The sequence below is a fragment of the Bombina bombina genome, chromosome 6, assembly GCF_027579735.1.
Source record: "Bombina bombina isolate aBomBom1 chromosome 6, aBomBom1.pri, whole genome shotgun sequence".
NCBI classification, from domain to species: Eukaryota; Metazoa; Chordata; class Amphibia; order Anura; family Bombinatoridae; genus Bombina; species Bombina bombina.
The window spans coordinates 310,897,298-310,912,841 of NC_069504.1; the positions used below are offsets into that span (position 1 = coordinate 310,897,298).

General features: G+C 37.0%; 1 protein-coding gene across 1 annotated transcript in view; it reads right to left on the reverse strand.

The window, feature by feature from the left end:
• TMTC2 (transmembrane O-mannosyltransferase targeting cadherins 2) overlaps positions 1–15,544 on the reverse strand; it is a 711,043-nt gene that overhangs the window by 540,565 nt on the left and 154,934 nt on the right. Inside the window, exon 2 of the mRNA XM_053716930.1 lies at positions 2,961–3,531. Coding sequence (XP_053572905.1) covers positions 2,961–3,531 — 571 coding nt within the window. The remainder of the gene's footprint in view (positions 1–2,960; positions 3,532–15,544) is intronic.

Genomic DNA, 15,544 nt, shown 5'->3' on the forward strand with positions numbered 1-15,544 from the left:
GCCATAGTTTTAATAAAAAATACATTACTAATTCCCTACCGTTTGGAACCCGACTCCTCCCCATCCCTACTTCCTCCTTCTTCGTTGTGTGACGTCTTCAGCGGTCCCACCCGCTCTCTATATGTCACAAAGGCGCGTTCACAATCTCAGATTGCAATGCGCATGCGCAAATCGCGATACTGCTTTTCAATGCGCATAATCGCCGGGCAATATTTTCTACTGCGCATGCGCGAAATCAAACGGGTGCGCTCTTGGCATTAATTCTGAATCTAAATAAATTACGCATGCGCATATAAAACAAGGGGCGGATGATATCGAATGACGGCCGCCTAACGGCCAGAGTTTCAATTGGTTGGGGAAAAAACGTGACATACACAGAAAATAAAAAAAAATAGACGGGCTGAATTAGTGGATAGTTTAGGCATAGTTTATAACGGAGAGAACTTAATATATACACACATATATAACAATTGATGAATGAAACTCCTACTTATTTTAAAAAAAGAATGTTATACTAGATCGAAATTAGGGTGAGTTTACCTTCACTTTAAGTATCTAGCTATTAAAACAGGAGAATGGATTTGAAAAGAGCTGCAGGAACAGGAGGAACTGCAATAACATAATGAGTAGTTACTATTCTTTTGTAGTTGTACGCAGCAGATTAATGTCCCTTTAATTTAGTTCTTCAGTGCTCCTAGATATTATACTGGTATGTGCAGTATCTTTATCATGGCTTGATAAGTTAGTGTGTGTTCTATTAATGGAAAAAAAACAAAGTGGGCCTATTTTGTGATTGAATTTTACTTTTGAACTTATAGTATTTTCGGTGTCTGTGTTTTGCGTTAAAAACTGATATTTCTGCTATGTTTGAACGACATTGCAATTATAAACAACTAATGACACCTGGCTCCAAATTGATGGCACTTCCTGTTAAAGATTTTTTTTTTCAATTAAAAAATGGTAAAGCCAAAATGATTCTGCAGTACAAATGTTTATTAGCTGATAGGGACAATAGCTTTACTGTTTTAAAGGGTTAAACCACTTACAAGCACAACAACAGTTGAATAATTTAGCACTGAAAAAAAAAAACCCTACCATATTAGTTTCAACTGTTCTCTAATAAATATTTTTTTTTTTTTCCCCTCGTCCATTTAGTGGTTGTAATCAAAGTTTTAGATTCTGGTGAGCAGCAAAAACTAAACCTAACTACATTGTACTTTTTTATAGACATCTACTGAACAATCTTTAAAATACAAATGTACAAAATAGACTAGGCCAGTGGATCCCAGCATTTCTCGGTGTGATTTTGAAATTCCTGTGACAATCATATGAGTTTTCAAATTTAAAACTGTGAAACCTAATAATAATGTAGTACAATGATCTAAAAACTGAAATAAAATACATAGACAGTAGTTCACGCATTATTTTAATAAATATTTTTTAGGAAGAAGAGTTTCTATTCTGACAGAGCATAAAAACACATTCTGACAGCAGATCGGAACCAGAAGGCCCCTATCAGGTCTGCTCACATTTCTTTGTGACGTGTAGAATTAATTTAGAGTGCTCTATTGCATATCATAGGCATTCTTCAACTACTTTTGACTTTACCAATTTTATTGGAATTCTGTTCCCTGAATCAATCAACATTTCTGTACAATAGACCAAACATACTATGCACTAATTTGAGATCATGACCCCTTCTGGTATTGCTCTGCTTATGCATTTTTCCTCTGCTTTATTTAATCCTATAATATACACTAAGGTTTCTATCAATTCACCTATCTTCTTTAAGATATACATATTAAGGTCATAAAGCCTTTCCTTTAAAGTTTTTGTTAACCATGTACTATTTTCGTGGAACAGTTTTTCTGTTTTCTTATAGTAATGTAAAATGTAGGATAAGACCTCACTTTTTCTGCAGCTAACAACTGTTTTGTTTTTTTTACCAAATCTTAGTATGAAATAGTTCCACGTGCTGTTCCTATTTTGTTACTGCCAAGAAAGAACGTGCCACTGAGTCTATAAATAACCTTTGGGTATTAAACACAAAACGTATAATTTTGGAATTGTGTATTTTAAAACTTTAGTCCAGTGTGACACGCACCCAGAGTATCCCTACACCCCAGTTGAAAATTACTGGAATAGGCTGAAAACTTTATAGATGAAAAATATAGAAGTGTAATTAAAAGGGACAGTAAAGACAAAATCACATTTTCGTGGTTCAGATTGGAACATGCAATTTTAAACAACATACAATTTATTTATATGATCTATTATTATTTGCTTCATTCTTTTGGTATCCTTCCAGGAGGATACCTAGGTAGACTCCGGAACAGCAATGCACTGCTGGAGGCTTATTGTCATTGGTTTACCAAATGTGTTCAGCTAGCTCACAGTAGTGCATTAATGCTCCTTCAGCAAAGGATAAAAAAAAAACAAAGCAAAGTTGTTTAAAACTACACGCTCTATCTGCATTCAAAACAATTTTGAAATTGATGTCCCTTTAATTAAAGGGACACTGAACCCAATTTTTTTCTTTCGTGATTTCAAACAACTTTCTAATTTACTCCTATTATCAATTTTTCTTCATTCTCTTGCTTTCTTTATTTGAAAAAGAAGGCATCTAATCTATTTTTTGGTTCAGAACCATGGAAAGCACTTGTTTATTGGTAGGTGAATTTACCCACCAATCAGCAAGAACAACACAGTGTGTTCACCAAAAATGGGCCGGCATCTAAACTTACATTCTTCAATTTCAAATAAAGATACCAAGAGAATGAAAAGAATTTAATAATAGGAGTAAATTAGAAAGTTGCTTAAAATTGCATGCTCTATCTGAATCACAATAGAAAAATTTGGGTTAAGTGTCCCTTTAAGTCACAGGATCAGGAGAAATTAAAAAAATATATATATAAAAAAAAACCACAGAAACAAAACTGTTGAGTACAACATTTACTCACCTTACTGACAGCAGGGATAATGTGACGCATTTTTAACTTGTGAAACACAAAAATATCATAAATAGCAGAAACTGCAAGTACAGTGATTCCCTGCTCCTTCCACAGCATGCTGCAAGCGGCACAAAATCCAGCGCATAAGATCCAGCACCAGCTGCTGGCTGAGTAACCTCTTGTTGCACAATGTTTTATGTAACACAATAATGAAAGTAAGAAAAAAAGTCCCGCTCCTACATCAGCCCGCCCCACAATCCCTGCAACTGCTTCTGTATGTATCGGATGAGAAGCAAACAAAAAACCCGCAATAAAGGTCCAGCAGCCTCCACCGAAAAGTGCCTTGCAGAGATTTGTGAAGAGTCCTGTGACTGCAGAATGCAATAAAACGTTAACAAGATGGTAGCTCCAAGGATCCAGACCTCCAAAGATATAATTAAGGCGAAACGAAAGAGTGCATAGAGGGCGATAGGATTTATGGCTGCCACTATGTGTAAGTAAAGTTCCCCAAAAATCGTTGAAGAAAATGTGTGTCCATGGAGTTTCTGGCTGAAGATCCTGATTTGTCTTGATAGCACGGCTAGAAAACAAAAAGAAAAATATGCATAATTAGATAAACAAAGCTAATGGTGATATGGCCTCTGTGAGAGTAGCACATTGGTTATTTGATGCATAATTAATCTGTTAAAGGGACAGTGGAGTCCAAATTAAACGATTCAGATATGGCATGTAATTTGAAACAACTTTCCAATTTACTTTTATAATAAAATTTGATTTGTTCTCTTGGTATTCTTAGTTGAAAGCTAAACCTAGTTAGGCTCATATGCTAATTTTTAAGCCACCTCTTATCTGAATGCATTTGACAGTTTTTCACAGTATAAATGTAAGCTTAGGAGCTGGCTCATTTTTGGTTTAGAATCCTGGGTAGCGCTTGCTGATTGATGGCTACATTTAGCCACCAATCAGAAAGTGCTACCCAGGTTTTAAAATAAAATAGGCCGGCTCCTAAGCTTAAAATTGATAATAGGAGTACATTAAAAAGTTACTTAAAATTGCATGCTCTATCTGAATCATAAAAGAAAAAAATTGGGTTCAGTATCTCTTTAACCCTTTAAGGATGCAGCTTTCAGTTTGCTCAATTGTTTTATGACGGAAAAATTCCGTCATATGTCCTTAAGAGGTTAAGAGTCAGCACTAATTGCGCAAAACACAAGGCTGTCAAAAGATCTGAAATAAAGAGGCAGTCTGCAGAGGCTTAGATAGTCATAGATTTAAAAAGTTTATTAATATAACAGTTTCAATTATGCAAAACTGGGGAATGGTAAATAAAGGGATAATCTTTTTAGACAATAACATTTTTGGTGTTTACCATACTAAGGTTATATACCCACAACACAGAGATGAAACATAAAAAAAATGTGTATGAAACCAATCTCTTCTGTCATTGATATATTAAGAATTATATCAGAACTGTTTAATGTATATTTAGCACCCTTTTGCCTCTATGCTTTACCTGTATTAAAGCACGTTTTAAAGGCATATGGTTCCCTGCTTAAGGGAACAGTAAAGTCAAAATTAAACTGAAATGGTTTGTATAGGGTATAACATTGTAAATAAATTTCACATTTACAAATTTACTTCTACTATTAAACAATAGACATAAGCGTGTATTTAGCCATCAGGCAGCATCGTTTGCAACTATGTACATAGCAATGTTATACATAGTTGCAAACACTGCTGCCATAGACTGCTATCTGAATACATAGCTTTACTCTTCAACAAAGGATATTAAAGAGGAACAAAACAATTTATAATAGAAGTAAAGCAGAAAGTTGCTTAAAATTGCACGCTTCATCTGAATCATGTTTCCTTTTGACATTATTGTCCCTTATTATTAGAAGTCTCACACATGACATTACTCACTTATTGCAAACTCTGATTGCATATGACCCCTACAAAGAACTTCTACATAGTTGAGCTTATAAATCAGACACCACCCTGCTGCTAGTAATTGGTAGCTACATACATATTTATAATTGATGCTTCTACGAGACAGTAAACCAGTGTGCTGTGAGAGTAACAGTTACCACAAGACAACAACAAATACTCTATCAAATTAGAACATTTAATTGTTGTACTAGGGCTTTAACAATATTTTATTTAAATTGTAACTATTTCTGAGTGAGTTTCAGAGGTTACAGCTTGATCCCTTTACCTTAACCCCTTAGTGACCAGATTTCTTATCGTTAAGGACCAGGGCTGTTTTTACATTTCTGCAGTGTTTGTGTTTAGCTTTAATTTTCCTCTTACTCATTTACTGAACCCACATATATTATATACCGTTTTTTTCGCCATTAAATGGACTTTCTAAAGTTACCATTGTGTTTATCATATCATATATAATTTAATCTAAAAAAAAATATAAAATAGGATGAAAATATTGAAAAACACACACTTTTTCTAACTTTGACCCACAAAATCTGTTACACATCTACAACCACCAAAAAACAATCATGCTAAATAGTTTCTAAATTTTGTCCTGAGTTTAGAAATACCCAATGTTTACATGTTCTTTGCTTTTTTTGCAAGTTATAGGGCAATAAGTACAAGTAGCACTTTGCCATTTCCAAACTATTTTTTTTACTCCAAAATTAGGGATAGTAACATTGTAACACTGATATCTGTCAGGAATCCCTGAATAACCCTTTATATATATATAAAGTCTAAAAAAGTCTATAAAAGGCTCTTTGTATATATATATATATATATATATATATATATATATATATATATATATATATATATATATATATATATATATATATATATATATATATATATACACATACACTCAGTATATATTTAGAACATACAAACTCCCAAGCTAAAGTTACAAAAATAAAAAAAGTAAAATTACAGAAAAAAAATTAAGAAAGCTATCCAAAATAAAAATGTAAATCTAAACTAATACCCCTATAAAAATAACCCCCCCCCCAAAATAAAAACACCCCCTAATCTAATAATAAACTACCAATAGCCCTTAAAAGGGCCTTTTGTAGGGCATTGGCCTAAGTTAAATAGCTCTTTTACCTCTAAAAAATACTAAATGCCCCCTAAAAGTAAACCCCCACCCACCAAACCCCCCAAAATAAAAAAAAAACTAACACTAAAAAAAACTAAACTACCCATTGCCCCATAAGGGGCATTTGTATGGACATTGCCCTTAAAAGGGCATTCAGTTCTTTTACTGCCCTTAAAAGGGCTAACAGCTCTTTTTCAAACCCATAAAAACCCTAATCTAAAAAAAAATTTTTTTAAATAAAACAGCCTAAAATAAGCCCCAAATAGGTACTCACTGTTCCTGAAGTCCGGTGGAGAAGGTCTTCTTCCAGACGAATCCATCATCTTCTATCTTCATCCGGAGTGAAGGCGGCGCGGAGCGGAGGTGCAGAGCTGTGTTCCCGATGCCTGGATCCTCAGTGGCGGTCCTCAACGGCAGCGGTCCTCAGTGGCATGGAGGCTCCTCTTTATCCGATGTCCATCATAGACCGAAGATTGACTGCAAGGTACCGCACTCAATTTGGGCTACCTTGCATTCCTATTGGCTGAAATTTTTAAATCAGCCAATAGGATTAGAGCTACTGAAATCCTATTGGCTGTTCAAATCAGCAAATAAGATTTTAGTAGCTCTCACCCTATTGGCTGATTTTCAATAAATATGGTGTACCTTGCATTTAATCTTCAGTGTGCAACAGACGATCACATGAAGAGGAGCCTCTACGACGTTGAGGACCACCGCCGCAAAGGACCGCTGCCGTTGAGGATCCAGGCATACGGAACACAGCTCTGCACCTCCGCTACCGCGCCGCCTTCACTCCAGATGAAGATAGAAGATGATGGATCCATCTGGAAGAAGACCTTCTGCGCCGAACTTCAGGCACAATGAGTACCTATTTGGGGCTTAGGTTTAGGCTTTTTTATTTTAATTTTTGCAGTGTTTAGTTTTTTTACATTAGGGTTCTTTTGGGCTTGAAAAAGAGCTGATTGAGGTGTGTTTATTTGGGGGTTAGGTGGGTGGGGGTTTTATTGTTAGGGGGGGACTTAGTATTTTTTAGAGGTAAAATAGCTGTTTAACTTAGGGCAATGCCCTACAAAAGGCCCTTTTAAGGGCTATTGGTAGATTAGATTAGGGGGTGTTTTTATTTTGGGGGAGCTTTTTTATTTTCATAGGAATTGGGTATAATTTTTTTTTTTTTGATAATTTTGTTTATTTTTTTCTGTAATGTTATATTTTTTGTAATTTAATGTTAGTTTTCTTATTTTAATTGTAATTAAGTAGTAATTGGGGTTAATTTAGGGGGTGTTAGGTTAGGAGGCTTAGTAATTAAATTAGTTATTTGCGATGTGGGGGGTTGGCGGTATAGGGGTTAATAGGTTAATTAGGGTTATTGCGATGTGGGGTTTGGCGGTTTAAGAGTTAATAGGTTAAATAGCTTTATTGCGATGTGGGGGTTGGCGGTTTAGGGATTAATATTTTAATTGTGTTATTTGCGGATTAGGGGTTGATAACTTTATTATTTTGCGATGTGGGTGTTGACGATTTAGGTGTTTGTTAATACTTTGTGCGGGACGTTAGTTATTTTTTCGTTATACTTCCTGCAGGCTGTTACGTGTTTTTTATTTTGTGCGGTTGCATGTTTGTTTGTTTTTTAATTAAGGATTCGGGTTTGTCTATGCTGCATCCAGGTGGATTCCGAAAATGGCAGGGTGGTGAAAGAATCGCTGCATCTAGGTGGATTATTTTGGCTGCGCGCGCAGCCAACATTCTCTTGGCTGCCTCACTCAGCCAACATTCTTTTGAGGATACGTGCGCAACTGGCGATGGACGCGTTACAAACGCGATTATAGTATAAATTTGTTTTTAATATATATATATTTTCTGCAGTGTAGGATCCCCCTTAGCACCCAACCTCCCTGATCTGCCCCAAACAGCTCTCTAACACTCCCCCCTCTACCTATTTGCCGCCATCTTGGGTACTAGCAGCTGTCTGCCAGTATCCAGTTTGCTAAAAATTAGGCTTTTTTTTTTATTTAAAAAAAAAATCTGTAGTGTAGCTGCCCCCCCTCCGCAATACCCTACCCCCCTTGGATAGCAGAAAATGATATAATATTAGAAAATATTACACTGTCCCTCCCAGCTACTTCATAATGCCACCCGGCTGGAGAACACTGATGTATCAAATTTCTTAAAGTGTTTTTCACTAATGGCTTATTGATTGGAATACCTCTATAATAAATTAGATAAATAGATAGACAGGCAAACGGACAAGGCACTTAAAGGGACATTATACACTAGATTTTTCTTTGAATAAATGTTTTGTAGATGATCCATTTATATAGCCCATACCGGGTTTTCTTTGTAAAAATGTTAGTTTTGCTTATTTTTAAACATTGTGCTGACTTTTAGACTCCTAACCAAGCCCTAAAGTTTCAGAAGTATACTGATGTCTACCTAATCCAGCTTGGTCCTGTTTGTGTAAAGGGTCTTTTCATATGCTCTTTTTGCTTTCCAGCCCATTTCAGTGGGTGTCCCAGCCTAACCTTCTCAACAGTTCTAAACCGGGAGCTTCTAAGTAAGTTTTTAAAAGGTTTTATACTAGATTTTTAGATTAGCATTTGTGCATATTATTCTTTATAGTAGTTTCTATTACATGCAATATGAAAACATTGGTGTATATTGTCTCTTTAACCTTTTAACGCCGTTATGCCGTTCCATTCCGTCATAATTACACTGGGCTTTAGAGCCGTTATGACGGAATAGAACGGCATAACGGTTTTCAGCTCCTGTGCCCCCTCCGTTATTTTGTTTGTTGTGGATCCGGTTGGGGGATGTGCCTAGCACCTCTGGCACTCCCCCAGGATCCAATCAGCATGGAGGGGGTGTATCGATTGTCCCCTGTAACACTGTAGCAGCCAATGAGTGGAATCATTGGCTGTTACAAGTGTATCCGCTTCCTCTCTGCTCTCAGTGCGATCTGAGAGAGAGAGGAAGACAGTTTAGTGTTGGTGTGTGCTGCAGAAAGCTAGAGAGGGAGAAAAAATATAGTTACAAACAATATATATATTTTTTTTGCTGCTGATCACAGAGCTGCTACTGTGATCAGCCTAATATAACTTGCTTAGCCTGTTAGGGCTTTGATCAGTGTTGATCAAAAGCGTTGGGGGTTTATTTGTGGGGGTTACAAATATATATATATATTGTTTTTGCTGCTGATCACTGAGCTGCTACTGTGATCAGCCTAATATCACAGTGATCAGCCTGTCAGGGCTTTGATCAGTGCCCAAAAGTTTATTTGTGGGGATCTTTAGTTATTATTAACCCCTTCCCTGCTGTTCCCAATCACTACCCTTCCCAGTTCCTTTTTTTTTTTAGTTTATAAAAAAAAAAAAAAAAAAAAAAATATATATAAAGAAAAAATCATAATTTAAAAAAAAAAAAAAAAAAAGGGAATAGGGTGGGTGGGAATAGGTGGGTGGTAATTGGGAGGTGGTAATTGGGGTGGTTTAGTGGGATTTTGGGGAAGGTGAAGTGGTAATTGGTGGTGGTGAAGTGGTACTTTGTACTGAAAAAAATCCCTTATGGCACGCTATTCAGCAGAAGAGGCTTATGCCATTCTTGCCGCAGATTCAGGGAGTGAAACCCTCTCTGCTCTGTCTGACAGCGCAACCCTTACGGCATCAGATATAGAGCCCCTGAGTGATACATCTGATGCTGGTGCTCCCTGCCCGCCACCTAAAAGGAGGCGTCGCACAAATGACCAAAATTGGATACCCCCAAATTTCACTGCCCCAGAAATGCCAGAATTTACTGAGACTCCTGGCATAACAAGTGATGTTCCAGTATGTGAGCCAATAAACTATATGTCACTGATTCTGACAGATGCTATGTTTGAGCATATAGTTGCTCAAACAAATTTATATGCCAGCCAGTATCTGTCCAAAAATCCCCAATCTCTGTATGTCAGAAAAAATACCTGGCATCCCACTGACATACCAGAGATTAAAAAGTTTTGGGCCCTGACATTAATAATGGGGATTGTGAAGAAACCCAGCATTCGTTCATACTGGAGCCAGAACCCCATCCTGGCTACCCCTCTTTTTCCAGGGGTTATGAAGAGGGACAGATATGAACAATTGCTGCGGTTTCTCCATTTTAATGATAATACCAAGTGCCCCCCCAAAAATGACCCCCTGCATGACAGGTTATATAAACTAAGGCCCCTGATAAGCCACCTGTCCCAAAAATTTAAAGAAGTTTACATACCTGAGCAGGACATTTGCATTGATGAGTCCCTCATGAAATTTAAGGGGAGATTGCTTTTCAAGCAATATATACCATCCAAGAGGTCCCGCTATGGGGTAAAATTTTATAAGCTCTGTGAATGCAGTACTGGGTATACCTGGGCATTTCGCATCTACCAGGGAAAGGATAGCCACTTGGATCCACCTGGCTGCCCAGATTCAGTTGGCACAAGTGGGAAAATTGTGTGGGATCTCCTACTACCCCTGCTAAATAAAGGGTACCATTTGTGGCTCGATAATTTTTACACCAGCACAGAGCTATTAAAATTTTTGTTTTATTTTGAAACCGTGGCCTGTGGCACAACAAGAAAAAATCGCAAAGGTTTCCCCCAGAAGCTGACATATGGAAAAAAAAGTAGGGGCACAACGTCAGCTTTACGCCACAATGAGCTACTGGCCCTTCGGTACACTGATTAAAAAAGATGTGTACATGCTCTCCACAATGCACGATGAAGCTACAGTGCCAGTGTCTGTGAAGGGAAGATCTGCACAGATCCGAAAGCCAAAGTGCATTGTGGAGTACAACAAAAACATGGGGGGGGTAGATTTAGCTGACCGGTGCCTGCAGCCATATCTAATTCAAAGAAAAACTAGAACTTGGTACAAAAAAGTAGCCTTTTATATTATGCAGATCGCAGTATATAATGCATATGTGCTGTACAAAAAAACAGGCACAGGGAAAACTTATACTTTTTTGGAATTTGTGTTAAATGTAACATCTGATATTTTGTTTAACCAGACCCCTAATCCTCCCACTGTTCAATCTGAAAATGTTGAGCGACTCTGTGGCAGGCATTTTCCCACTAGGATCCCCCCCACTGCCTGCAAATTAACACCCCAGAAAAGATGCAGAGTCTGCTATAAAAAAGGAGGGAGGAGGGATTCTAGTTACCATTGCCCTGACTGCCCCTCTCAACCTGGCCTCTGTATCACTGATTGCTTTCGAATATATCACACAGAGTTAAACTTTTAATTTGAAAGCAATCTGTATGTGTTCCTAATTTATTTTATTTTATTATTCTGTATTCCTAACTTCATAAATCCCCTGACCTTGTCCTGTCCCTTTATATGTTAAGCCCATCCACTCTAAGGCCATTATAAGTTATACAAAACAACTAAAATACTCCTTTTAGAATATCCTGAGTTATCTACTTTTGCAAATGGTATGTCATGAGGGGGGTAATTTTCATTCCTGGGCTGCCATACTGTCTCAAAGGCAACATAGGGCCAGAAAATCAATGTGCCAAATTTCTATGCAGACCCTATATTGGGCCCTGTAACTTCCTAAAACCACATAAAACCTGTGCATAGGGGGTATTGTTGCACTCATGGGAGATCACTGAACACAGATATGGGTGTATTATAGCAGTAAAAAATATAATGATGTTGATCTAAATAGAAAACATGCAAAGTCTGTGTGAAAAAAGCAAATAAAAAAATATGACCACTAAATTTGACCAGGTTTTGTGACTAAGTGGCTACAAAAAAAGACTAAACATAGTCCTTTTTTAATACCCTGGGTTGTCTACTTTTGCAAATGGTATGCCATGGTGGGGTAATTTTCATTCCTGCGCTGCCATACTGTCTCAAAGGCAACAAAGGTCCATAAAATCAATATGCCCAATTTCCATGCAAATTGGCAGACCCTATATTGGGCACTGTAACTTCCTAAAACCACATAAAACCTGTACATAGGGGGTATTGTTGTACTCATGGGACATCGCTGAACACAAAGATGGGTGTATTATAGCAGTAAAACATAAAAGGATGATATAAACAGCAAAAAGGCAGTGTTTTTGTGATAAACTAAAACTGAAATATGAACATTACCTTTGGCCAGATGTTGTGACTAAGTGGCTACAAACAAAGACTAAACATAGTCCTTTTTCAATACCCTGGGTTGTCTACTTTTATAAATGGTATGCCACGATGGGGTAATTTTCATTCCTGGGCTGCTATAATGTCTCAAAGAGGACAAAGGCCCATAAAAATTTTTTCTATGTAAATGGGCAGATCCCATATTTGGCCCTGTAACATCTGTAAACCCCATAAAACCTGTACATGGGGGGTACTGTTTTACTCTTAGGACATTGACAAACACAAATATGTGTGTTTTATATCAGCAAAACATAAAAGGTTGATGACAGAAACAGCCAAAGGGCAGTGTTTGTGCAAAAAACGCATACAAAAAAAAAGGAGCACTACATTTGGCCAGGTGTTGTGACTAAGGGGCTTCACAAAAATATGTGACATGGGCCTTTTGAAATACCCTAGGGTGTCTTCTTTTGAAAATGGTATGCCATGATGGGGTAATTTTCATTCCTGGGCTGCTATAACGTCTTAAAGAGGACATAGGCACAGAAAATTAAGGTGCCAAATTTCCATGCATAAAAACTGAAATGGGCAGACCCCATATTTGGCCCTGTAACTTCTGTAAACCCCATAAAACCTGTACATGGGGGGTACTGTTTTACTCGTAGGACCTTGACAAACACTAATATGTGTGTTTTATAGCTGCAAAACATAAAAGGTTGATGACAGAGACAGCCAAAGTGCAGTGTTTGTGCAAAAAACGCATGCAAAAAAAATCACCATTACATTTGGCCAGGTGTTGTGACTAAGGGGCTTCACAAAAATATGTGACATGGGCCTTTTGAAATACCCTAGGGTGTCTTCTTTTGAAAATGGTATGCCATGATGGGGTAATTTTCATTCCTGGGCTGCTATAACGTCTTAAAGAGGACATAGGCACAGAAAATTAAGGTGCCAAATTTCCATGCATAAAAACTGAAATGGGCAGACCCCATATTTGGCCCTGTAACTTCTGTAAACCCCATAAAACCTGTACATGGGGGGTACTGTTTTACTCGTAGGACCTTGACAAACACTAATATGTGTGTTTTATAGCAGCAAAACATAAAAGGTTGATGACAGAGACAGCCAAAGTGCAGTGTTTGTGCAAAAAACGCATGCAAAAAAAATCACCATTACATTTGGCCAGGTGTTGTGACTAAGGGGCTTCACAAAAATATGTGACATGGGCCTTTTGAAATACCCTAGGGTGTCTTCTTTTGAAAATGGTATGCCATGATGGGGTAATTTTCATTCCTGGGCTGCTATAATGTCTCAAAGAGGACATAGGCACAGAAAATTAAGGTGCCAAATTTCCATGCATAAAAACTGAAATGGGCAGACCCCATATTTGGCCCTGTAACTTCTGTAAACCCCATAAAACCTGTACATGGGGGGTACTGTTTTACTCGTAGGACCTTGACAAACACTAATATGTGTGTTTTATAGCAGCAAAACATAAAAGGTTGATGACAGAGACAGCCAAAGTGCAGTGTTTGTGCAAAAAACGCATGCAAAAAAAATCACCATTACATTTGGCCAGGTGTTGTGACTAAGGGGCTTCACAAAAATATGTGACATGGGCCTTTTGAAATACCCTAGGGTGTCTTCTTTTGAAAATGGTATGCCATGATGGGGTAATTTTCATTCCTGGGCTGCTATAACGTCTTAAAGAGGACATAGGCACAGAAAATTAAGGTGCCAAATTTCCATGCATAAAAACTGAAATGGGCAGACCCCATATTTGGCCCTGTAACTTCTGTAAACCCCGTGAAACCTGTACATGGGGGGTACTGTTGTACTCGTAGGACATTGACAAACACAAATATGTGTGTTTTATAGCAGTAAAACATAAAAGCTTGATGACAGAAACAGCCAAAGTGCAGTGTTTGTGTAAAAAACGCATACAACAAAAATGACCACTACATTTGGCCAGGTGTTGTGACTAAGGGGCTTCACAAAAAGACGTGACATGGCCCTTTTGGAATACCCTAGGGTGTCTACTTTTGTAAATGGTATGCCATGATGGGGTCATTTTCATTCCTGGGCTGCTATAATGTATGAAAGGCAACTTAAGCCCAGAAAATGAATGTGCCAGATTTCTATGTAAATGGGTAGGCCGTATGTTGGGCCTTGTAAATTCCAGAAAACTCAGAAAACCTGTACATGGGGGGTATCGTTATACTCATGGGACATTGCTTAACACAAGTATGGGTGTTTTATTGCAGTAACATATATCAGGATGATGATATTCACAATAAAATCATTTGGAAAGCTTCAAATTTCTTAATTTCTCACACTTACTTTGATTTTTTTTATATAAAATTATAGTTGAGAAATAAATCTTTTATGCCAAAAGAAAGCCCTATCTGTCCTCTAAAAAACAATATATAATTAGTGTGGGTGCACTTAATGTGAAAGGGGTAAATTATGGTTGAAAAGACATATAGCTGAAATTCAAGGTTTCGTTTACGTTCAGAACTTGAACAATTGCCTATGTCATGAAAGGGTTAAAGCCAAACCAAAACAAAACAAAAATATTTACAAAATTAGAAGCCCAGTATACAATTGTTGTTGTATAAAAGGATGGCTTTATCCCTCTACGATTTTGGCCAAAAATGTCCATTAAATATAACAAAAACAGCAATATCTAGATTTATTTTCAAATATTAGCAATTTTCAAGCAATCTTACCCATTTATAACATGGCTCATGCAGAGACTTGTGAAACGAATACGTGATGTGGTTATGTTTAAATTAAAATGACCTAATTTACGGTAATTACTTTTAAAATATGAATGTGCATTAAAAAAGATTAAACACAAAGCACATTGAATTTTGGAACCAATGATTTCTAAGTACATGGTTCAGTTAACACAATTTTGTGGTTACAGAGAAAAAAAAACATGTGAAAAAGATTAAATCAACGTTAAGTTCCGTGATTCTGAATCAAATTTTATTGCATGATCTGTAAATATAGTGTGTTTAAATCGGAGTTGTGGCTATTGCCCAGAGCTTAGATTAAAATGGACCATCTGTTTAGGTTGGAAATAGCTTACTATAGGTATCCCTGTAAAAGAATCTGATATATTATACATAAAAATGTATAAGCCTTATAGAATGGGACAGGAAGAAGACCTATATTGAAATATATGATATTGCTAAAAAAAAAAAAAAAAAAATGTATAATGCATGTATAGGTGTGTGCAATTTGCATCACTTTCCAGAAGGGATCATGATATTTAGCAGGTAGATGAAGTGACGAGATGCAACTATTTTTAAAACGTTTATATAAAATAAGAGAACAAAATTTCACGCAATCTGTTATGATGTCTCATGTTTCAAAGTAGGTTTCCCTTGAAGTGAGAGTTTGTGTGTATA